Source organism: Cinclus cinclus, chromosome 1, assembly GCF_963662255.1.
Source record: "Cinclus cinclus chromosome 1, bCinCin1.1, whole genome shotgun sequence".
Lineage (NCBI taxonomy): Eukaryota > Metazoa > Chordata > Aves > Passeriformes > Cinclidae > Cinclus > Cinclus cinclus.
The window spans coordinates 21177263-21201656 of NC_085046.1; the positions used below are offsets into that span (position 1 = coordinate 21177263).

General features: G+C 37.8%; 1 protein-coding gene across 1 annotated transcript in view; it reads left to right on the forward strand.

Moving 5' to 3' along the window:
* The window catches only part of ADAM22 (ADAM metallopeptidase domain 22), a 123128-nt gene that overhangs the window by 80720 nt on the left and 18014 nt on the right, over positions 1-24394 (forward strand). Inside the window, exons 10-26 of the mRNA XM_062494725.1 lie at positions 1958-2029; positions 2964-3130; positions 5026-5110; positions 5560-5650; positions 7462-7513; positions 9366-9465; positions 12201-12272; positions 12703-12795; positions 15198-15278; positions 15500-15550; positions 15822-15885; positions 16389-16494; positions 17568-17684; positions 18357-18525; positions 19494-19602; positions 20449-20539; positions 21839-21856. Of these exons, the coding sequence (XP_062350709.1) occupies positions 1958-2029; positions 2964-3130; positions 5026-5110; positions 5560-5650; positions 7462-7513; positions 9366-9465; positions 12201-12272; positions 12703-12795; positions 15198-15278; positions 15500-15550; positions 15822-15885; positions 16389-16494; positions 17568-17684; positions 18357-18525; positions 19494-19602; positions 20449-20539; positions 21839-21856 (1538 nt within the window). The remainder of the gene's footprint in view (positions 1-1957; positions 2030-2963; positions 3131-5025; positions 5111-5559; positions 5651-7461; positions 7514-9365; positions 9466-12200; positions 12273-12702; positions 12796-15197; positions 15279-15499; positions 15551-15821; positions 15886-16388; positions 16495-17567; positions 17685-18356; positions 18526-19493; positions 19603-20448; positions 20540-21838; positions 21857-24394) is intronic.

Below are 24394 nucleotides of genomic sequence, written 5' to 3' on the forward strand. Positions count from 1 at the left end.
ACACTATAAGGTTGGAATAAATTCAGTATGTCCTTAGTAGAAGAGATTATGGTCTCATTAACCATTGATAAAATTGGGTTTGGATTATGGTGAGTTAATTTCACCAAGAATGCAACTAGGCCTGAGGATCAGAAAGTAACTAATATCAGTGTGACTTAAGCTGATGATTTACTTTCTGGATTTCCTGATAATTTGTCTTAGTTACAGGCACTCAGCAATTCATAGTGCAGTTATTTCCATAGTGCAGCAGTTGTTGAGAATGGGGAGATTAACAGTGACTAGATTTTTTTGATATGTCCCAATCAATGTAGAGAAAATTATTTTGTCAACCTTTTATACTTTCTCTGGGAGAATACAGTGGAGTTTTTAACATAGTGGAAATAGACATAATAACAGTGTACTGAAGAAAAGCCAGACTCATTCAAGTGGGAGAATGCACAGATTTGTGTCAGTGAAGATGATTTATTAATCATCTAATGAAGGAAATATCAAAGGAAATGGCAAATTCTTCATCAGTTGCAGTGTTCAAAGGTAGCTTCAAACACAAACAATGGAATTACTCTTGAAGTAACTGGATAAAGTTCAGCCTGTTAGTGCCTATTTGACTGGTGACATTAGATGATTTTATGGTCCCTTACGGCTTTAAAATCAAAATATTTATACGAATCTTGTCTACCTCTTCTGTAATGTGCAGTAATTATCTTGTGCAATAACTGAACTGACAAAAATAGACCTGAGAGTGTACAAGTGTACAAGAAGTATGCCAGTGTCCTTAGTGTACTCCTTCACCAGCTCAATTTGGTGAACACAGGAATAAGTTCTGGGATTAAAACTAATAATACTGGATGAAAATTCCTTAAATCAATGTAACTGTGTTTGATCCTAAAGACCTGAAGCCACAACATGCAGATTTTCTTCAAGGCCAATGTTTTCTAATTTTGTCTAATTGCAACTACTGCAAGAGTCAGTCCAGTTAGGAGCTTATTCTCTGAGATAAGTACCAGTGATCAAAGAAGCCAAATAATTTCCTCCTGTGAGAAGGAAATATCATTTGCTGTGGGCTTAACTTCCTGTTTCTGGTGTTTTTCCCCTCCAATCCTTCTTGGAAGGATGCCTTTTCTATACCCTAATTGTGGGAAACTTCTAGCCTACTAAAAGATCTTAACTTCAAGAAAATATGGACAATTTTCAAACATCAAACCAAAACCAAACATCATGGGGCACAAGATGGTGAAACATTTCTGAAAATCTTTTACACTTTGTCTTGAATTCTTCTGAGATACCTGTGATTATCCTGCCCATGATGCTCATTCATAACTTTTTTTTTTTCTGCAAGTAGGAGTACCTGGACGGATGTTTCCAGTGCCATTTTTATAACACTGCAGTACAAATTTCAGTAAAGGTGCCATCACAAAAGTGTCTGATTGCTAAAGTGGTTTGAACCAGTTACTGTGACATTATGGGAATGTGAAACTATACAAGAAGAAAACCAGAGAACATCTTAAGAGAGAAAAGAATAAAAAGGGAGGCTGCTAGATTAAAACACTAATACAGGTGCTTCTGGGATAACACACTTAAGGAGTCTTAGCTATGGAAATTTTTATTGCTAATCTCTCCATTGGCATTTGTGATTAATTTTAAAATTGCCAACAATAATGATAATGCAGAGAGTAACAGAATGTTCCTGTTCTTATATAATTTTCCAGTAAAGATCCCAGGGTACTTTCTAAAGAGGAATTCATACATCCTCACAACAGCTGTTGGAAAGTGCATCAGTAATGTACATTTCTGAGCAATTTTCTACTACTGGTTATTAGTATTACACTCAGCACAAGAGAAAAAACCTTTCACAAAGGCTTTATTGTTGATATAATTGTTTTTTACTTCATGGTGTGTTGGAAATACACCTTGTTTTTCTGAAGTCTGTACCTGTTACTGGTCTGTGCTTTTTTCACAGTGTAAAAAGCACCGTTTGTCAGTCGGCCATACCAACAGCTATGCTAAATCAGTTGTGAACATGGCAGATTTAGTAAGTATCACTCAACTATATGTTCTTTTACATGTGAGATGAATAATAAGATTCTCCTGATGGTAGATGCAGTTGTCAGTGCATGGTATAACAATATAATATATGTGAAAACTACAAATTTTCATCTAGAACCACCATTATTCACCTATAAAACCTTTGTCTAACATAAAGCATCAGAAGGGGTTTATTTTGTGGCTTTAAACATTTAAATATCCTTCTGGATTGGTCCCTTGAGTCTGAGTTTTAAAGAGCACCTTAGGTGTGACAATTTCTAGCACAGGATCCATTTGAGTAAATGAGTTACAGTAGGGGCATACAGGTGAACTATGTGGGTTATATTTATGATGCTAAATCAGACAAACTTCTGGCTCTTGCACCTCACTGCAGAAAAGTATTAGAAAAAGAAAAGTATTACTAGAAGAAGAAAATAATTGAAAATATTTGGTGTGGAGTGTTAATGCAGCATTGTAGGGATGGCCCTTTTTTTGTGATTCAGCATGAGTTGAAATACTCCTGTAGACATATATAATAGTGAAAAATATGGCTTTATAGATCATCATTCCACATAAAAAGGGCCCTTGTGTGTCATTGGGTGAGCTGGCTGTTATAAAACCCCATTAATTTCAAATATTTGAACTATTTGGAATGTAGTAATTTTTTAAAAAATCACATTTCTCTTCTATGTACCTCTGCCTGTGTAGGATAAGAGAAGGCTAAGAGAACTGATTGAAGAATTAAGCCTAAAATTTTGTTTTTACTTTGCTTTATATCTGCTGGTTTTAAGGGAGATAAAAATCCCTACAAGCATGTAAAGTGTGCTAGAATAAGCTAAATATTTAGTTATGTAAAAATTCAAGCTATTACAAAAAAAGGAGTAAACGTCACCTTTGTTCTCTTTGACATAATGTATTTGTTCATTCTGTTAATGTACTAGATATATAAAGAACAACTTAACACCAGGATAGTATTGGTTGCCATGGAAACCTGGGCTACTGATAACAAGTTCACCATATCTGAAAACCCCTTGGTGACTCTACGTGAGTTTATGAAATATAGGAGGGATTTTATCAGAGAGAAAAGTGATGCAGTTCACCTTTTTTCGTACGTAACCTTGTATGATATTTTATTACTGGGGTTTTTTCTGTCCTTGGGGGGTGCTTCTCACAAGTGGCTGATGCATCTCTTTTCTGTTGTGTGTGTAATCCACAATAATTCGGAAAATAATGTTTGGGATGGGGAGGTGGGAAAAAAATTAATGCACAGCGCCTGCCAGTGCAACTAGATGTTTGATTCTTGTTTTAGTTTTAACCTGCTGAACCTGAGCTGCATGCGCTGTAATCCTTTGTTACTCTGTGCAATCACTTACTCCACCAGCGCAGCTATCTGAAGAGTCATGCATGGTTCCACCTCAGGGGCTGGCTTCTTTGGCAGTAGAGCACAGATTATTTAAAGGCAGACGTTTGTTGTGAAACCAGTGGTGTTTTCTGCTTAAGTGAACTGTGGCCTGCTTTACTTTGTTGAATGACCTGCATGCTGCAGGATTACTGAAGTGTTTCAGGTCCTCAAAACAGTTTGTTCTCCCAAGACATTTGAGCAACAAGAATACTAAACTGAGATAAATGTTATTTTCTCTAAATATCTTAATTATTTTGAAAATAAGATTGATATAATAAAATATATTTTCAAAAATACAGGAGAAATACATGCCTGAGATTTTTGCTCCACATAAGGCATACCAGATGAATATCTCTGAGTCCTTTTTTCTCTCTGCTGACTGTTTTAAGAGCCTGTAAGAATAAACTTAACCTAAACACCTTACTTGACATGACTTCAGTAGGATTCCAGGATACCCAAGCCCAGTATCCACCGTCCGAATTTTTGCATGTACTTAATTACTGCCACTGATTTCTGCCTTGAAGAAAGCTAGTAAGATCTGCAAGTGGTGCTTGCAGCTTTTGGTTTCTCTGTGTCCCCAGATCTTCATCTCTTAAATGGGAATCAGGTTTTCTCATATCCTTTGTGTTTCTTCTCTGGTGACTCTCTAAAGTCTCTGGTGGGGGGAGATCTGGTTCTTGTGAATGTGTGTGGATTGACTAGGACAAAGGGGAGCCTGATTTGATCTGTGGCTCTGGATATCACTAATGCTACTTCCAATTCTATCCATAGCACCACCACCAGTGGTGTTTGTGGTATTGCATTCATAGACAGTTTAGAAACAGCAGTTTCTGAAATTGTGTCTGTGAGTGAAACACAGCTAAATTGGGAGGTGGGGGACAGCTGGTGTGATGGTACAGTGGTTACAAATGAGCTTCCACCTTTAGCACAGTTAGCCCACTGTGATTCTTCTTGATGTTTTTCTCTTTTCACCTGTGAAAAATAATTTGCCGGATGGATCAGTACTCTCAGGTGGAGCAGGGTGTATTTTCTCTCCGGTAACTGGCAGTCATTCATGCTGATGTGGTCAGCACCAAAGAGGTGATTAGATTCCGAATGCATCTGTAGGAGTTTTCCCCTACCTCTGCATCTTCTGCTAATGCATCTCCCCTTGAGTTTTACCACATCAGCACTGCCCAATTGGACACGTGTCTTTTCATTAGTCCCATGCCTTGGGAGCATGGTGGCCTCTCCTGAACTCTGCCTGGAGCGTGTGCCAGTGGGAAGGTACTTGCTTCAGTATAATGTCAGGAAGCAAGAGGCTGGGCAGATCTTGGTGGTTTGGAAAAAATAGTCCCCTTCTTCTTATATTAGATAGTCTGAAAAGGAGGAGGGAAGATTTTATAAGTTTTCTGGAGATAACTTGTCATGAGAGGTTTGTGAGTGGTTATCTGTTTTTCCCATTTGATTTTGCATAGTTTGCAGCATAGTGGTGGCATCCAGCATTTGCAAATGCAAGCTTCTCATTTGGAAATCAAAAAGGCATATACTGGAATAGGCAGGTGCAAAACTCATGGACTAAGCAGGGGGTAAACTTCTTTTTCTTTTCATTTTTGTCAAAGGGGGAGTCGATTTCAGAGCAGTCGAAGTGGTGTAGCCCACACTGGTGGAATCTGCTCCTTGCTTAAAGGCGGAGGTGTGAATGAGGTAGGTGGGGGTACTGGTATGAGAAAAAAGTGGTGGAAATTTATCTGCATGGAATTTATCAGTGCAGACATGTTCTTCAAAATATTTTGCTTTTTTTTTTTTTTTTTGCTGATGTAGAATCTTAGAGCAGCTCTATAGAAGGAATGCTCAATGAAGAGTGATGAGTGAATGAAGTCAATACACTTTAAATACACTTTTAAACAAATTCTGCAATATCCTGTCATTCATATTTCCAGTTACAACGCCAAGAGAGAAACAGACTTTTTCATACTTGGCTTGTTTATAAGCCAGTGTTTAGTTTTCATCCAGCTACCCTGAAGCAAGAATTCTAACACTGTGTATCTATCTGATTTTTCCTTTTGTTTGCCATTATATGAGAAAAGCTTCACTTGAATCTGAGATACCTGTGTGTTACAGATTACTTTTCCTACCCTGCTTGTTTCTTCCAGTTTGGAAAGCCAGACTTAATGGCAGTTACCTTGGCTCAGACCTTGGCCCAAAACATTGGCATCTTCTCAGACAGAAGAAAACTTCTAAGTGGTAATTTTATTTACTTTTCCTCTCTGTCTCAAGAGAAAAATCTTAAAAAGTGGAGGATCTTATCAGTGTCTTTCTGATATGTACTTTTTCCTTCTGTTTCTCAAAATGTTGAAATATTTTTATTTGTTGCTATAACATGAGAAGGGACATACTAATTTTCCTCCATTTGTATGCTCTAGTACACCCTTGCTCATAATTCCTGACAGCACTGGTGTTTCCATTCCATCCAAAATAGACCGTAAAAGTGCTTGCCACTTCCATTCTTTTCAGGGAGATTGGTATCCCACCCACAGACCAAATGGCTGCCATCTTATGACACAAGGGTAGGAATATACATTATTAGATCTGAGGATAATGAGGAGCCTCCTCAGCACTGTTTTATAGAACGGTTTTAACAATACATCTTTTTATCTATTTTCCTTGATTTATTTCATCTTGTATAATACCCAAATCCCCTCTTTCTCCTGTAGATTACCCAAATCTCCAGTATTTTCTACCCTACTGCTACCATTCCTTTGCTGTAACCTTGGCATTCAGCTACTTTGCTATCCCTGTTTATCTGCAATGCTTTAATCTCCACCATTGTGCCCACAACAAGCACCTCGCCTTCCCACTTCCGTGTTATACAAAGTCCCAGCTTGATATGGTTAAGATAAAAATACAGTTTTGAAACAATTTAGATAATGAACTGGAGTGCAGATTTACAGGATTGTGTGTGCTTATGTGGCTTATATTTAAAATTGATTAGTGGATTTTTTTTTCAGGCATTTTAAAGACAATATATAATGCAGAGATACATCCTCATTTAAAAGTTTTTTTTTCAGATTATGTAAAATTATTTTAAAAAATACTCAGAAATGTAGGACAAATGTTGTATCCTACAAACATGTTCAGTATTCATTTTCCAGCCACATATTTTTGAGTGGATGTAGGGGCAGGGTAAAAGTGAAAATTATAATAATAGTGGTGATTCCCTTTCCTTATGGCTGAGAGGGGCACGACACTGTTTTTGTAGGGAGAGAGGAGAATGCTGTTGTTAGACAGAGCTTTGTCTCCTTTCCAATTGTACTTTTAAAATGGAAGCAATAAGCTGATGTTCATATGTACAGTAAGAGAAGTTATGGAAGCTGCAAGTGGAAAGCATTTCTACTGAAATTAAAGCAAGACACAGCTTTGAAAGAGGAGGATTGAGACTGAAGCAAAGTGATCCCATCTGGCAGGGCAGAAGGGAGATGCATGGGGAAGGGGAGAGGCAGGAGAGGGAAGAAAGGAGGGAGAGCAGAGGAAGAAGCTGATAGATCCAGCTGTACTACCTTGTGTTCATTGATTATTTCTTCCTTTTTTTTTTCTTTTTTCTTTCTTTCTTTCTTTAAATCTGAATTATTGTTTGGGGTTTTTCAAGGGAAGATTTTCAAAACCACATTACTGTAGTTGAAGAAGAGAAGTAAAAAAAATAGAAAAGTAAAATGATTTTTTTTTTAACTGGAAGTTTGGGAAATGAGTATCATCACACAGGAGATGAGAAAGCTGACTGATGATTTGCAGGTGCTGAAGGCTAACACTGCAGTTTTCTTGTTTTCTTTAAGAGAAGGAAAGAAAAACAGGATATATTTTCAAAGCTCAGGATTGCATAGGATCATGTAGAGTTTTAAAAAAATTTGGCAAGGTGCACTGATACACTTAAACTAAGGTGTGCAATAAACCAGCAAATTATTCTTTTCAACTTGTGATTTTTATGATAAGAATCGTATTATTTTGGACTCAGAAGACTTGAGATATAACTTTTTATTTTATCTTCTTTTTCTTGTCAGGTGAGTGTAAGTGTGAGGACATGTGGTCTGGATGCATAATGGGAGATATGGGGTAAGACATTTCACTAGAGAAAAGTCATGTTCTTCATACAGTGACATAAAGGAAAGGTGTGAAAAATTTTCACTTTTATGGTTCAGCAGAATATTTTTGATGACTCAATTTTCAGAAATAAAGTATTAGTTATACACCATACAGAGATTTCTTCAAAGAAATGTGAGAATAAATGAGGTCATGAGAAGGGCATGTGAAGATTTTTGGTGAATGCTGATTTAACTTGGAAAGCAGAAGGCTCCACAGTCAAGCCAGGTCATTGCAGAGAAGCAGAAGCAGGTCTAGCTTTTTTTCTCATGCAAGTTTGTTACTGAGTTGTGGAAACAATGGCACACCCTCATTCTTGAAATTCCGTAGTCAAATTTCTGAGGTATATCTCTTTTAATTTTTTTTTTGGAATCTTTAATCTATAAAATTTTTTATCACCCAGTTTGTGTGATATTGTTAGAAAAACTGCCCCCATTGGAGGCTGAGCATGTTCATACCCACCTGTAATGTCATTGGAGAGATTTTAACATAATGACTGGTGAATCAGCAAATTTTTGCTGCTGGATGAAATTTGAGGCTTTCTGAAGTGTATGCAGACCCTAACACTTTATCATGCATATGAATTACCTTGTAGTCTAGTTTTAGATATGAATTACATTGAATTCTAGTTTTAGATATAGACAGGGATAAGTTTTTTATTAATTTTGAATGGATCCACAGATTTTCACAGTAGCTTTGTGGTCAGAAAAATTTTGAGCAGAGAAGTGTGTTCATTCAAACCTCTTTGAAAGTGTGAATGTGTGCCCTTTTCACCTTAATATGCCTGAGATCATACCTGGTAGGGTTTTTCTGATTTTTAATAAGTTGAAAAGCCAGTCTGAGAGGCATTTTTGATTCTTACAAAAATTATAAATTCCTGTGTTAGGGCCTTTAAATTCTTTATCTGAAGTTCAAACTTTTCAAATAATTTGATACATGAAAAAGCCTTGTATTTCCCTAGCTTATTGCTGAGCTCTGGTGAAATCCATAGCCTCTGCAGCATTTAGGCCTAATTCATGAGCATTACAGATGGAAAAAGCCAAATATGTTTTGGAAGCTATCTCTCCCAGCAGTACAGGATAGCAATTTGGCTAATATTTTTATATCCAGTGGTGAGCTGATAGAGGAAAGCCCTTGAGACTCCAAAATCTCCTTGAAGCATAAGTACTTTAGTAACTACGGACCTGAATATAAAGATCACTGCATTTGCCTTGGGAAATGTTACTTCCCTGTGGAAAGGATCCATGCAAAGATTCTCTGCATCACATTGTTTTTAGGTGGGTCACTGTGCCTCAGGGGCAGCCCGTACTCAATTGAAATTTACTGAGTGGGACACATGACAGAGGGAAGCTGAAATGTTAGGTGGTGTTAGCATGTTTAAAATGGCATATATCTAATATATGAAAAATCTGTGGGTCAGGGGAGCCATTTCCTTTAAGAGAGAAACAAACTATATGCTGTCTCCTGCAGTTTGTATAGGAGGAAATAAATGTATTTCTGAGATCAGGCCTGTTAGTGGAACAAGTCACACTTGTGCAAACTACACGTCGTAATCAGATTTGTGCTGCTTGGCATGTGAAAACTTAGTGAAATGTTCTAGAGCTCTCACATTCCATGAGTTCTGTGTCATTGTTGAAATGTCCTTATTATTTACTGGAAAGATTTTCAAATTAGATAGACTTTCAAACACATAATCATCTTGATTCTGAACAGCATGTTTTCATTCTTTTTCTAAAGTATAACACTATATGTCTTCTGTTTAGAAAAAACAAAATACAGTGTAAAAAGCAGCAGAGAAAGTAATCCTTCTACCTTATTCTGTTAGGTACTATCTTCCAAGCAAGTTTTCCGAGTGTGATATTGAAGAGTATCATGAATTTTTAAACAATGGAGGAGGAGCCTGCCTTTTCAATAAACCAACCAAAGTAAGCATTACATTATTGTTGAATATTATTTATATTCTATTGCTAATTTTGATGAAAACAAGAAAAATGAAAATTATAATGTTGGAAAAAAATCTGTAGTTTTGATAGTACTGGTTTTTCCTAACTATTCTAGTAACATATGGATGTAAGTAGATTATTTTAGTTCATAGTAGTTTAGAAATTCCTTTTGAACAAATTTCTAATAAAATGGTTTCATGTACAGTAGAGTATCCATAGCCTCCAACTGAGAATTATCCCTCCAATAAAATTTGTTCTGAATATTGTAAATACAATCCAATTTTGTATTTCCAACAGGTCTGCAATGGAGGACTCACAGCAGTGTTTCAGTATATTCCTGCTCCATTTACTGAAGCATATGATAAAATGTAAAGCAAGCAGGATAATGATCTTGACTCTTTTCTATATATAAATAATGTTAACCTGTATTTAATGGCTGTCTTTCACCAAGCAAAGGAAAGAGGCTAAGGCAGAAAGACAGCCCAATGTAGAAAAAAAGACTTATCTGGTATCTGAAGTGGTCACAGATGTAAAAGAGAAGAAAGTCAATTCAGGAGCGATGCACATTCCTTCTGGTGAACCTGAGAAAAAGTGCATCTTCTGACAATCACAGAATTTCAATAAAAGTTAAGGAAAGTGAAAACCTCATATCTGGACAAGCTTAGCCTGCTTATCTCTTAAAGGTCTCTTTTGGTGAAAGAGTATATTATTAAAAGTGGAGAGAAAGCACTCTAATTCATTATTAAGATGTAAAATTTATTTTTTAAAATGTACCTGAGTTTTAGAAGTTTGCTTTTTTCCATCTCATTAAAGAGATGGGAGAAATGCTGGTAGATTTATTTACTTGCCAAGTGTATTGTTTATGTAGTGTAATGTGTTTTACTTGGTTTTATTTTAGTGATTGTGTTCATTTACACATCTGTCACTTGGAAAAAAACCCCAACTACTCTCCTTTCAATGTAGTTTGGCAGCACTTTAGGGGTTTTTTTGATGGCATGCAGAAATGTGAGTTAGATGTGGAAGCCAGGGTGATTTAGTCGCTTTTATGTGTTGTGGTTTGGGTTGGTTTAAAGGTTTTTGTCAGTGGATGTCTATCTAATTAACAAAGCTGTCAAAGATGTGTTTCCTAGCAAGGGTGGTGAAACACTTTCGTGTTGTTTTTGTTTTTCAAGCACTATGAGATAAAGGATAGCTGATGTGACAAGGTGCAGTGTTTGGCAGTGCTCCACACTTAGATCAGCTATAATCCCAAAAATTACATCAATGGCTGGCTGCTGGAGCAGACTGAACATATGCTCTTTTCAAATGAATGGGTGAATGATATGTCTTTGGGCAAAGATTATCAAATTTGCTTGTAATGTTTGTTTTTTTTTCCTTCAATTTTGTTTTTAGCTGTCCCTGTGTACTGCAGTAAATTGACCCAATATTTCAAGGCAGAATGCTGTTATTTTGTCTCTGTTGTGCAACACACCAAGAGATACTGAGAAAGTTAAGATGTCTGGAAAAATATATAGGAAACAAGCAGTTTTAACAACTCTTTAATAATTCTAAAGGCTTGCATACATTTTATGTTAAATTCTACATATGCATTGCATGCTGCAGTCCAATTTCCATTTCAGTAGGGGATCTAATAATAGCACATCAGTCTGTGCCAGACTGTGGTTTGTGGCACAGAGAAGTATAGTGGGGCGATGCTCCATCCTGTGGGCTCCTGACAGAAAGGCAGCAGCCAGTGAGAAATGCTCTACACTGTGTATGATGTACTTGTGCAGATGGCTCAGGAGCAGAGTGATTTTGAAATGGTCCTAGTTTAGTTGGAGAACTTGAAGGATGATGTGAAAAATTTTAGTCTGATGACACACTTAAATGCCTTCTCATTTATATAATAAAAGCTACTATTATTTATGTTTTTGTACGTCCGAAGGAAAAAAAAAATTCGTTTAGAAGAACTGCCTTTGAAATTTTTAGGAAGACAGAAAAAATTAAACCGGAAAGAACAGAATGTAAGCGTCCCTTAGAAGAGGTTATGGCATACAAATATAGAGATTTTGATCTTTTAAGTTACAGTCCAGTGGGAAGGCTGAAAGGAAAGGGAGGAAGCCTCATCAACAGTACCCCCTGTGCACATCTGCCTGTGATACATACTTATAGAAAACTGTGGAAAGTTCCCAACTGTGGTAGAGGAAAATGGAAAGAAAAATCCAACTGCTATAATAACTGACAAAGAAGCCAAGGCTCTCTCCTTCCCAGGCATTTCTGAGCCACATAAAAGGACTACTTTTATGGCTATTACTTCTGAATTCACAGTGCAGGCTTTAACCTTTCAGCTCAGATCACTTGAACTCTAGAACAACAGCAATTGCAACTGCTGTGAAGATAATGAAATCGTAATTTCTTTAAATATTTTTTCCTTTATTGTCACACCTTTTGTTTTTCATTGTAACTTCTGCTCAAACTAAATTTACTGTAAAGCTGACACCTATGCACAGAAGATATCATGTGCCTCACCAGCATTGCTGTATTGATTTTCAGGAGTGTTCATTCTCTGTATGCTTCACTTGCATCATTTGTGTCAGCCTGAGTCTCCCTGAGTTGTGGGTACTGTTTTTCAGTTAATGCACTTGGAGTGCTAGCTTAAAAAACATGTTGCACAGAGCAAATATGACAATGATTACCTTAAAAAGACACACTGTTTGATTTTCTGAATTTCCATGCAGCTTCTGGATCCTCCAGAATGTGGCAATGGCTTTGTGGAAGATGGAGAGGAATGTGACTGTGGGACAATAACAGTAAGTGGAATGTACTTTAAATTGGCAACTAGACTTATCCAGGACCTGGTACTGCACATTGCTGCTGTTTGTGATAAGTGGAGGAAGGCAAGCAGGGTGAAGGTTGTGTGCCCAAGGGCTCCTAGTAATAGTTGCCCTTGCAGAATCAGACCTTCAAAGACATGAAAGAAAGCATTTTCCTAGACAGAAACACTGGTCAGTGCTAAGATGTTAGTATTTGATGGTTGACAATATGAAATTAGAAAAATTATTTTCTATCTTGCACAGGAAGCAGCAGTTTCATGCCCCACAAGTACATGCCTTTTTCTGCCTCTAGGTGCCTAAAGGAATGAATAAAAATCCATTCAGGTAGCGTGCTAAGATGAGAAGCAATAAGAGCTTGGGGTTCATGTGCTTTTCCCATGTATTCTGTTCTGTGTGTGTTCCTCAGGAGTGTGCCAGTGAAGGAGGAGAGTGCTGCAATACCTGCACCCTGACTGCAGGCTCCCAGTGCAGCAACGGGCTCTGCTGTCGGAAGTGCCGGGTAAGGGCAGTGACCTTCACTGCAGCAGCCTGGTGGGAACGCATCCAGGTGGCTGCAGGCACTGCAGCACACGTGTTTTCCCTTGCAGACCTTGTGATTACACTTCTGAAAGCTTACCTTTTAAAGCTGGCTGAAATCTGATTTTTCAGAGGCTGTACTCTGTCTTTTAGGGTTGGCTTTTTGGGGCAGGGACTGTCATCAAATCCAGAGGTAAATTGAATCCTTCCAGTTTCAGGCAAGTTTGAATCAGGTTGAAGTTCTATGAGATCTCATTAGACATCCTTGCTTAAAAGACATACTAACCATAAAGGTTTCATTAGAAGTCCTTGTTTTTTCACTATGAGAATGGTGAGGCACTGGAACAAGTTGCCTAGAGAAACTGTGGATGCCCCATCCCTGGAAGTGACCAAGGCCAGGTTCAATGGGTCTTTGAGCAAGTGGAAGGTGCTCCTGCCCATTGCAGTGGTGTTGGAGCTAGATGATCTTTAAGGTCCCTCCCAGCCCAAATCATTCTGTCATTCTGTGAACATGCACATCCTTATCCATGTGCCACTCCCAATTCCATATGTGTTGCTCTGGGTTTGCCCCATGAGTCTGAATGGGGAAATCACATCACAGAGTGTCTGAGGGAAGGATATAGTAAAAATCACAAAAGCGCAGCCAGCAGAATTACTGAGAAGGTTTCATTTAAAAGACACCTGACTTCAGTTTCAGTTTGGTCTGCCTGTGTCTTCTAATGTTTGGACTGACTGAAATCCTGTTGAATAAATGGAATCAAGCCCTATTTAAACTGAAAGTTATTCTTCTTGATACATTAGTAAATAGTAAAAGGAGGTTTAACTAGATTGTGGCTGTAAGGGACCCCTGCTAAATACGAGTTCAAATAGTTGTTTATACTCATTTAGTAATAAAGATTATTAGTATAAATGTTGTTAAAACACTGCTGTACTATGTGTGATACTTTTATCTTTGTCTATGCACATTTGAGAGTTTCATTTCCTTAGGAGTATTATTAATAATAACTGTGGACCACATTCTTGACTTTGTGCTCATCCTAATGTTAAAAAAAGAAAAAGCACAGATTATGCTGGAACAGACCACATTTCCCTAAGCACATTCCTTTTCAAAATATAATAGTAAAAAAAAAAAATCAGCGTATTGCCAGTGTGGGTGAATTTTGCTTAAGAATCCAAGTCATATATGCATCATATTTAAGACCATCAGAACAAAACAAAGCTTTTGTATACCTATCTTATTTTTTTGCAAATGAGAAAAGGATTTATCTACTTGCAGAGTGGCAAGGGTGAGTGAATGAACAGAAAAATAGAATTTTCCAGAACATATATCCCTAGGAGCCATTTATCAGGACAACTCAAAAATACTGTATATAGTAGTCCCAAAAGTTGGGGTAACCTTCCCCTATAATATCCTGCCTGAAAGCAGGAGTGAAGGAGGGGTTGCAAGCAATACATAGGATTATATGTCCCAGAATCCTGTAGTGTCTCTGATAAGGTTTGTGTCTGTATTTTTCCAGTGACAGGTAGAAAAAAGAAGCTGAGGGCTGAGAAAGTATCATAGTCTCATTCTTCCACTGATTTGTGCCCATTTGCACCAGCTGTGGAGCTAGCAGTGGTCCTCCAAAAAATGTATGTGCATGCAGATAAAAAAAAACAAAAACCCAGGCCTGCAAAATTAACTGGGTATCATGGTCTTAAGAAGACTTTGAGGAAAAATAAGGAGTTTGTAATATGTCCACGACCAGAAACACTAAGAATTGCTTCAAATGAGATCTTTCTTTTTCCAGGTCTTGAGACTTAGCACGTAATTCTTTAGCCAAAATTTCTATATTAGGTCACTGGTACAGTTTTCATTGTTAAATATCCAGTCCCTTAGAAAATGGTGTCAAACTGTACAGAATTCAGTGCATTTATTAATAGTTCCTGTTCTTCAGCAACAATGGGAGATTAAAATAACCTAAGTGTTTCTACATAGAGCTCTGTGGTGTTCTTCATCCCTAGAGAGAAGATCAGGATGACTCCTTCCGTTCTGTAAAGAAGAGTAAAATAGTCACAAAAAGGCACAGTGATCTGGTAGGATAATGCTGCCAGCCACTGCAGTATTGGTTTGGACACTCCCAGGGGTCCTCTGTCCCAGGAGAGATTTCTCCTGCTCAGCCCCACAACCCATGCCCTCGGAAGAGAATGCTTCAGAGTGTGGTACCACTTGCACCAGTAAATGGCTTGAGTGGTGCAGCATACAGGGAAAAGGGAGACCTCCCACTTCAGTCAGCAAATGAATATTTCCCATTTTTTATTTTAGATAAAGCTGTAAGGAAGCATTGCATTTAAGGCAGGATATAGAGAAACCATGACACTAATTTTCTGTCCTTTTATTTTTTCTAGTTTGAACCTAAAGGAGTTTTGTGTCGAGAAGCAGTGAATGATTGTGATATTGCAGAGAATTGCACAGGAAATTCCAGCCAGGTGACTTTTGTGTCTTCTATTCATGAGACAAAAAGCCCACCTGTAATCTTAAAATCACTATGAGTGTTTTGTATAGTGTGCTGTATTAAAATGGCGTTAGATTTGTTGATGCTGAAAAAGCCAGAATGATACTGAAATAACTTTTCATATGACTTTTGTTGTATACATTGCTTTCATGCTTGTCTGATCTATGATTTATTACTTATTTTCTCTTTCTATAGTGTTCTCCTAATATCCATAAAATGGATGGATACTCATGTGATAACAGACAGGTAATTAGGACTGCAGTTAATTTTACATTTTTTCTGCTGTTATACATTGCTTTTTATAGATTTTGTTTTAAGATCTTTGGAATTCACCTGGGACAGTTCTGCTGACATTCATGAGTTTTGGGTGCTAGTAATATTTTGAATAAAAAGAAGATAGAATCACATATTAGTTGCTCAATATAAAGCATGTGACTAATCTTTATATTAAAGAAATACATATTTTGGGAAGTCAAGTACTTTGAAATATTTTCTGTACTTTTCTCTTTCTTTCTAGGGTATTTGCTTCGGAGGAAGATGTAAAACCAGAGACAGGCAATGTAAATATATCTGGGGTGAAAGTAAGTGAATGTTTCTGTTTCTAAGTTGGTTGCAATACATGTGGCTTGAAAGACTATCTTAGCTAAGAAAAATTATGGGAGAGACATACAGAGAACCATTGAGAACATCTAGAACAGTATGTCTCTCCTTTTCTTCCCCAGTCATTTTGTCTTTCCATCCTCTTTCTCTAGTGTTGGTTGACTTACTGGTGTTTGTTCTGAAATCTAAAGCTTTAGTTCTCATTAATAATCATCTAGGGAGCCTATACTCATGTTCATTAGTTTATTTCAATAGCTTCTGGACATTTTTGGCCAATAAACTCTCATCAATCTGAACAAAATTTAAAAACAGTCCTGTGGTGCCATCATAGGGCTTTTAACTGAGAAGAGCATTGTGCAGAGTTTCATGGGCCACCTGCAGTTCATGCTATTTCAGTTCACAAACTGGGAAGCGCTGCTTGCTTTGATTGTGTATGCCCATTTCTCATGACATCACCTTAGAAGAGATTTGTTTCTGTTTTTAGAAGTGACGGCTGCTGACAGGTACTGCTATGAGAAGCTTAATATTGAGGGGACTGAGAAAGGAAACTGTGGAAGAGACAAGGACTCTTGGATACAGTGCAATAAACAGTAAGTTGATCCATTTAGAAAGCTACTAGAATGAGGTTCATGCCCCGGATCCAGTTTTTCAGCTGCAATGAAGAGACTTGAAAATCCTCTGTATGGATCAGATTTCTGGCCTCCTTCTGCAGACCTTTGTGCAAGAAATCCTGGAGGGAGAAGGGTGCCAAGAAGAGATGATCCCTGACAAGAGAGCACCTTTTGAGCTTGGGAGAGCTTGACCAAAAGTGGTCCTAGTGATTACTGAGAGTTAGCAGTGCAGGGGAGAGCAGCTTTGGTTTCACAACTTGGTGTGGCGTTTACTTACTATGCTGTGCCATTGCATTGCTAAGTTGTGTTCACTTTTCATGATATTGTAATTTTCCAAGTATATTCCCGCAAGTTGCTGCCAAAAGCAACTTTTCACATTTTGCATATATGCAGTTGATTATTTCTGCCAGTTTCTGAACCTTTCACCAGTCCTTATTAAACTGTTTTTTCAGATTTCTCCATTCTGTCTATGACATTTGATTTCTAGTTCTGCCTACAGGTGAACTAATGTTCTTTCCCACTTTTTAAACACAGATTTGGTAACCTTATTTCTGTCCTATTACAAATTCATAAGTAAAAAATATTCAATAACATGGGAGATGTCAGACCCTACTATTCTGTCAGTGCAAAAGTCTCCACACATGAGTAGTGAAGTCCCTTCAGCAGTTGAATTAAACTTGTTGTCTATAGTTGCCTTGTATAGGTGTCCTATGAGAGTATATTTAGAACCAGTATGTACTGTTGCTCCTCTATGGACCAGTTACTTTATCCTAATAGATCATTAAATCAATTTGATATGGTTTGTTTTTGGCAGTTCCCTGCTTATTATTAGTAGGGGCATTTTTGATAAAATGTTATAAAAACAGAGTTTTCCCAATGTAACTTCCATGAAGAAGAATTTTCTCAGGAAACAGCATCATTTATGGGAGTTATTGTCAGTGGGAGAAAAGCAAGGAATAACAAATAGATTACCAAGCAAGTAGTCATATTTTTGATTCAAATTTCAATTGAATTTTATTTTTTATGAGTATCTGATTATTCTTTCATTGCAGAGATGTGCTTTGTGGCTACCTTCTGTGCTCCAATATATCCAGTGTGCCCAGACTTGGAGAACTTGATGGTGAAATCACAACATCAATCTTGCACTATGGAAAAGTCTACAATTGCAGGTAATTGGAAATCCTGAAAACAGGACAATCAATATCCATCTTGCATAGAAAAGCAGCTTTCTCATTCCTAAATGGAGAAAAACGGTTTCCATTAATTTTTTTCCCTATAAACACATAACCATTATTTCAGTTCAACCTTTGTAAAGCTTCAGAAAATTAACTGCCTGTGGAGCAGTTTCACAGTCCCCTCAGTAGGTAATTTTGCCTGTAGAGACATAATGCTCTTCTCAGGCCCTGAGATTTTACATTCTTTAATATTTGCAAAGTAGTTCATGTACCCAAAATACTTAGACATATGCCTGCACTGCCAAAGTTAACCGGCAGCCCAATTCATTGCTGTACTGGAGCCGAATTCTAAATATAGATGTGGTGTGTTTTCATAGCTTCACACAACTGTAAGAGGAAATGACATCCTAAACAAGTAAACTGAGTTTTATCTAACTCTAGCTGTTTCACAGGAAAAATGGTCCTTTCTTTTTTTTCATGATTGCATTTGTTTGATGCAGATAAGCTGTTTTGGTTTGCTACGTATTAGGCCCAGTGAGATCACCGGTGCCTGGTCCTGGGCATTGTGCAGCACAGAAATCCAGGCAGCAGCCCAGGGCCCAGTTTCTCAAGCAGCACCATCTGAGCACAGCACAAATCTCCAAGGTCCTCTTGGTTGCCTTGCAGCGGTGGCCACGTGAGGCTGGATGAGGACACGGACCTGGGCTACGTGGAGAACGGGACGCCGTGCGGGCCGGACATGGTGTGCCTGGACCATCGCTGCCTCCCCGCCGAGGCCTTCAACTTCAGCACCTGCCCGGGCACGGCCGGCAGCCACGTCTGCTCAGGACATGGGGTATGTTCTCACACTCTTCAGCTTTTGGCTGGTTTTGCTGGGTATCTGGCCTTGTGGAGTCTACTGGCTGGACCTTTCAGGGAGCCAGCAGTGTGAGTCTAGATGGCATAAAACTGGAGAAGTTATTGAAAAGGAAAAGGGAAGGGAGGTACATAAATAAATACAATACATTCCAGTCAAGGCATCCTATTCAATGAGTCATAGCTAGTATGTGTTAATTTTTCAGAGGTTTTATCAATCAATGTGTTTGCTATCACTTTTGCTAACTTGATTGATATTTCCTCAGGCAATGTGATGGAGAAAATATAAAGGTTCTGTGAACTGAGAGACTTGGGTCTCTGTTCTTTCAGAGACCTGTTCTTTTTAATTCCCTCTTTATTACATAAATAGCCAAGAAGATTAATAAAAATCAAAGTTGCTGATGATGTTGGATTTTGTGAACCAAGAGGTCCTCTACCCTGTAAAAGAGGGCAGTGAGCTGGCTCATGGCTGGTTTCTCTGCTCAGTGTGCACTCTGTGGCTTCTCTGTGGCCCTGGCGAGTCCCCTTGTCCCTCACACAGTTTGACACAATGTCCAGGGCCCTATGACTGAGCTGAGATCAAAGGAGTTGTTCTCTCATAACGTCTTTTGCATTAAAACTTCCTTGTTTATCTGAAATCATGCACTTTATCTTATTCAGAAAATTAAAAAAAATCATTGAGGTCAGTCTCCCAAAGCAATTATAAATGGTTCTTTTAAATATAGATTACATTTAAGTATGTACTGAATAAACATTACATCTATTTATGTAAAGCATAATATCACATAACTAACATAAACATTAAAATTGATAAAGATTAAAAATTATTTTGCAAAATTTTGTGAGCAGAAAAATCATGGCTTTATCACTGTACCTGTAATTGAGGTATTAATTACGGGAATGGATTAATGATCTGATTTTTTTTCTGAGCAACACTTTTGACTGCAGGTTTGTAGCAATGAAATAAAGTGTGTCTGTGACCGATTCTGGGGAGGAGATGACTGCAGTTCTCGCATCAAAGACGATCTATTTTTTGATAAAGATGCCATCAATAAAGGTATGTTGTTATAATTTTTACCAACAACTGAAAATGCTTGGATTTGGGGAAAGTTCATTAACAAAACCAGATCTCCTACTCTTTCAGCTAGCACACAACATGCTGCAGCATCAGGAGCCTTTTTCCCCTCTCTTCCTCCCACAGCAGAAGCACTCAGTGTCTGTAAATGAAACCCCAGCCAGTGCATCTTTGGGAACTGGTGTCAGTGGGTCCAGTCCTACCACGCTTGTCCCAATCATCTGAGTGGCCTTATTAGGCATATTGATAGATTAGGACAAGCAAGAGGTTACTGGGACATTCCACATCTAGTTGGAAAAGTAATGTTTGGCTTTTACATTTTTTGAGTGGAAGTTTTTATTCAGGTTTAGTCTTGCGTACAAAAAAAGACATATTGTGGAAAAATGAGCTTGCAGATGTTGGTCATTAGAAATCCTTGTGGGAGGACATCTTCCAGAATCCTTCATTTGATAATTTATTCAGCTACAGAAGGGATCTGAACAAAACCAAACAAGTAGTCACTTCTATTCCATGGTAAGCATGTATTTGCTACAGCAGGTTGTGAGGATGTCATCTACAGCAGTTTAATATTGATAATATGATCTGTTTTTGCATACCTGGCACAGGTTTCCCACGTAACAAGCATTCAGTTAATGGAAACAGACACAGAGGTCAAAGCTTGATTTACAAGTGGTCTTTTTATGTAGATTCTATGCTTCAGGAATGTATCACAGATTACAATAATAAGCCTAGTGAAAGTTGTTCAAACTGGTTTTTGAAAGATTTTACTGGTTTTGTGTATTTTTCTCCTAAAACCATGTATATTTTTCATCTTTCTTGTGTTTCCAGGTGTGGTTAGCACAAACATAATAATAGGGGCAATTGCTGGCACCATTTTAGTGTTGGCTCTCGTTTTAGGAATAACTGGTTGGGGTTACAAGTAAGTACATTTTGTTCTTTTTTATAGAGTTTAAAAATATGTGTATTTCATCCAATAGCTGATTATGTTATGAAAAGAACAATTCAACAAATCAAAAAAAATCTAAATTCAACAATATTTTACAGTAATATTTTTATAATATTAAGATTTTTCAAGCAATTTTTATTCTTACATTTGTAAGCAGTTTTAGAGAGCTTGATCCAAATTTGAAATTTATTTCTCATTTAGTAATTTCCTTTTTTTTTTAGATGATCAGATTATGATTTTACTGTATATGACAAAGGAAATACAAGAATATGATCTGATTAAGTTATAAATGTTTCCTCATGGTGAAGTAATATAGCAAGATTAGCTCTCAATCAGTCAGCAAATCATTTAACCATAGGCTTCATTAAATAGATAATTATGTTTAGTTGGCTTAACCTGAAATTAATTTTTTGGTAGGAAAGATCTTTGCAAATAAGGCTCAAGTTCTCTCCTGGTATAGAGCTGTCAGTGGCCACTGGGAGGCAAAATGGATTATATTAGCCTGGTTGGTCTTTTTCAGTTTTAATTATTTTGTGAATTTCTTATAAAAACAGAGGGATTTATGTTTTTGCTTGTAGTAAAAAAAGATTTGAGGTACTGACTTTACCATCTGTGTTTGGATGAGACTCTCTTGAAGTCGTTTGTCCCTAGGTCCCTGTTGTCCTTGGAGGGCAGGGCAGGTTCAGCTGCAGGCAGTGCTGTGGCTGGGGCACTGCCCCAGTGCCTTGGCATAACCAAGTGGCACAGCCCCTGCTGGTTTGGACTGAGGTAGCTGAGGGCAGCTCAGAAATACGTAAGGAAGAAGCATTTGGAATAAAAATTAAGAAGATGAGTATAGTAGAAAAGTAGGTTACACTATCTTGGTGTGTCACCCTCAGCTTATGGCAGTATCTGAAAATCTGGACTTTTATTTCAAGTAAAACGTTAGAAGTTAAGGGTGCATTTTGAGATCATGTCTAGCTAGGATTAATTTTTGGAGGTTCAGGTTGAGTGTACCTCTCACTAGCAGCTTCACAGTAACAGGCTTAAATCCATCATGAAATGCACCTGACATTCAGTGCTGGCTAGCTATCAACACAAATACATTTTTCTTGTTTATTCTGATATAGTATATTTTAAAATATGCTTATTACAGAAATGATTTTTGTAGAAATATTTCGAGCAAAAATTTCATTCTGTATACAGTGCTTTTCTTGTTACATTTTTTGGTCTTACTGACCATGTATACTAAAAACTCATTCTTCTTCCTTTCTCTTCTGTTTATATGGAAAGAAACTACAGAAGACAGAGGTATGTGATTAAAGTAGTGGAATGTATCTTAGAAGTCTGAAAATAGCTTTTCTTCTCTTTTGCTCATTTACATGCTATAAAGAAAATATTGAGATGGGTTATCATATTTTAAATAATATATATGAAATCAGTATTCTATAATGCATTGCTTGAAATCCTGATTTCACTGGAGTCAGTAGCAAAAATAATGTTTTTTATACTTCTGCAATAGACTGTTTTATTTAGGAAAACAGGAGAATATTTCCAATAAGAGAGACTGAAAATCGGCTATTAGAGATGAAAGTGTTCTTGGGAGGCTAAGAACTGAATAATTAATAGTAACATGACGTTCAGGAGCCTTTTGAGAAAAAATAATTCCTGGAGCTTCTTTGCAGTTAAAAATACAAAGCAATTAAATTGCTGTGTGGACAAAGAACCCATTCTTTCCTGTCACCCTGTTCAATTGATTCATAGCTAAGGCGCAGTGCTGGCTTCAGCACAGGGCTGAGCTTTCACCATTTCAAGCTTGTGGCCAAAAATAAACCATTTTCCTAGTGACTTGTGTTTGGCTCCTGGAAGACCACCTCCCTTTGATCAGGCATCTGCCTGGCAGATGGATCTTGTGGGAAGGAGCTGGCTCCTTCCTCTCCCAGTCCCCAGCAGATAAGAGGATTTCTCAAATTCCCCTGTTTTCTGCCTGTATCGTTGCCTTCTCTTCCAAGCTGCTGCTTTGTTTGTTGCTGCTACCCGTTGTGCTTGTTCTCCATTTCCCTTTGTGTAATGCTTTCTATGCCAGGCTCAAAATATTTTTAAAATGTGGAGAAGCACGGCCAAGTGCTGGTTGTCTGCTACAGGGTCAGATAGGCCACAGGTACGGTAACAGGAAAAAGGCAACGCTATTGAACCCAGGCCTTAGGCAAAAGTTGGTGGGTAGGGAATGCCACCCAGCACAAGGAAGGCAGAATTTAAGGGCTTGGTGCTGCTTAGTGGAAACTGATGTATCTATAAATGGAGACTAACATGGCCATCAAGTCATTCTACTGTGGATGTTTCAGTATTGGCTGAGGACAGAGCAGACAAAGCCTCGAAACAGAGACAGGTCTGCCCCATGTATGTTTGCGTTGGAATATTTGAGAATGTAACTTCTTCAGATATCTTCATCTCCAGAAATTACTTTATGGCCAGAGATTTGTGAGTGTGCAGCCAGTCTGTAGCTGTGTCTGAGAGCACAGGCAGAGTGGAAACCAGCGTTAAGCTGAGGCTTCTGAAGCCAATGAAGACTATGTAATTTTAAAGACGGGGAAGAAATTTAGTAACTAAATCTTCATGCATAACTAGTAACTTTAGTAACTAAACCTTCATGCATAAAATGAAGTTCTGTAGGCTGACTTCTAAATAGAATAATTTTGGATAAGTACAAGGAGTGCTCCATAAATGTAAAAACATATCCACCAGATTGTGCAGACTGTCCCTTTTTAAAAAAAACAAAAAGAAAAAAAAAAGAAAATGAAAAAAAAGACTCCTTCAATAACAGTGAAAAGAAGCTGATATTTTTGAGCATGACGTAAGGTCTAATAAGCAAGTGAAACAAATAAACTGAAAGTGGTAAGTAGAGCAATTAGCAAGGATTCTGCCAGCTGAATAGTGTGGATTTAAAGGGCACAGCTACATGGGAAAAGTTATTTCTGATGGAGTAGCAAGAGAGCAGTCTACTAGAGGAACCCTGGGAAGCAGAGCTGCCCACACTGAGCCAACTCTAAACACACCCATGTGCCAGCTGAGGAATGGGACAAGAACTGAAACTCCAGAGGTGCTAGAAGATGGAGTGTGGAAGTTCTGCGTTGCACTAATGATTTATGTGCCATAAAGTTGTAGACTTTACATAAGCATTAGAAATCCCGATGTAATCCAGACATGGAATGGAGACGTCCCAGTTTAGGTCTGTAGCTGGACACAATCTGAATGTGAATCAACCTGATAAATGTGTGTCTTAATAGGGGCAGACTGTAACAAAAATGTCTTGGAAAGTGTGAGGTTGAATAAGTACTGATGCTGATATTATGAAATAGTCAACTGTCAAAATAACTAACTACTTGTACCTGGGAGGATTTTTAAACCTGGTGGAAGTATAACTGGAATATTTGCATGGTAGGTATTCTCTACTGGTGATGAATTCACTATCTGCAAAAACTTTGCATAACTTGATTAGAACTTTCTAATGCACAGATAGTTTTATGCGCCATAACTGAACTTCTAGTTCTGGAAAAGGATAAACTACTGTAATAGTTTTGTGTGTCTTGGCAGATTGAGTCTACTACTGTGGTAATCAGGAGTAGCTGAGAATCTCTGACGCTGGTGTTAGTACACTTCTACGAGCAACCAGTTTAAAAACTGGAGGATTTTATCCTCCTGAGTTTTAAATAACTTAGCAGGTTGCTACTCTTGAATTCAATCGCAATCACAAAAGTTACATCTACCTCAGAAGGAAAAAAGCATTCACTTTTCCTGGGCTCCTCTTTGATGGAAGCACGTATTCAGCACAGGCTCAGTATTGGTGCT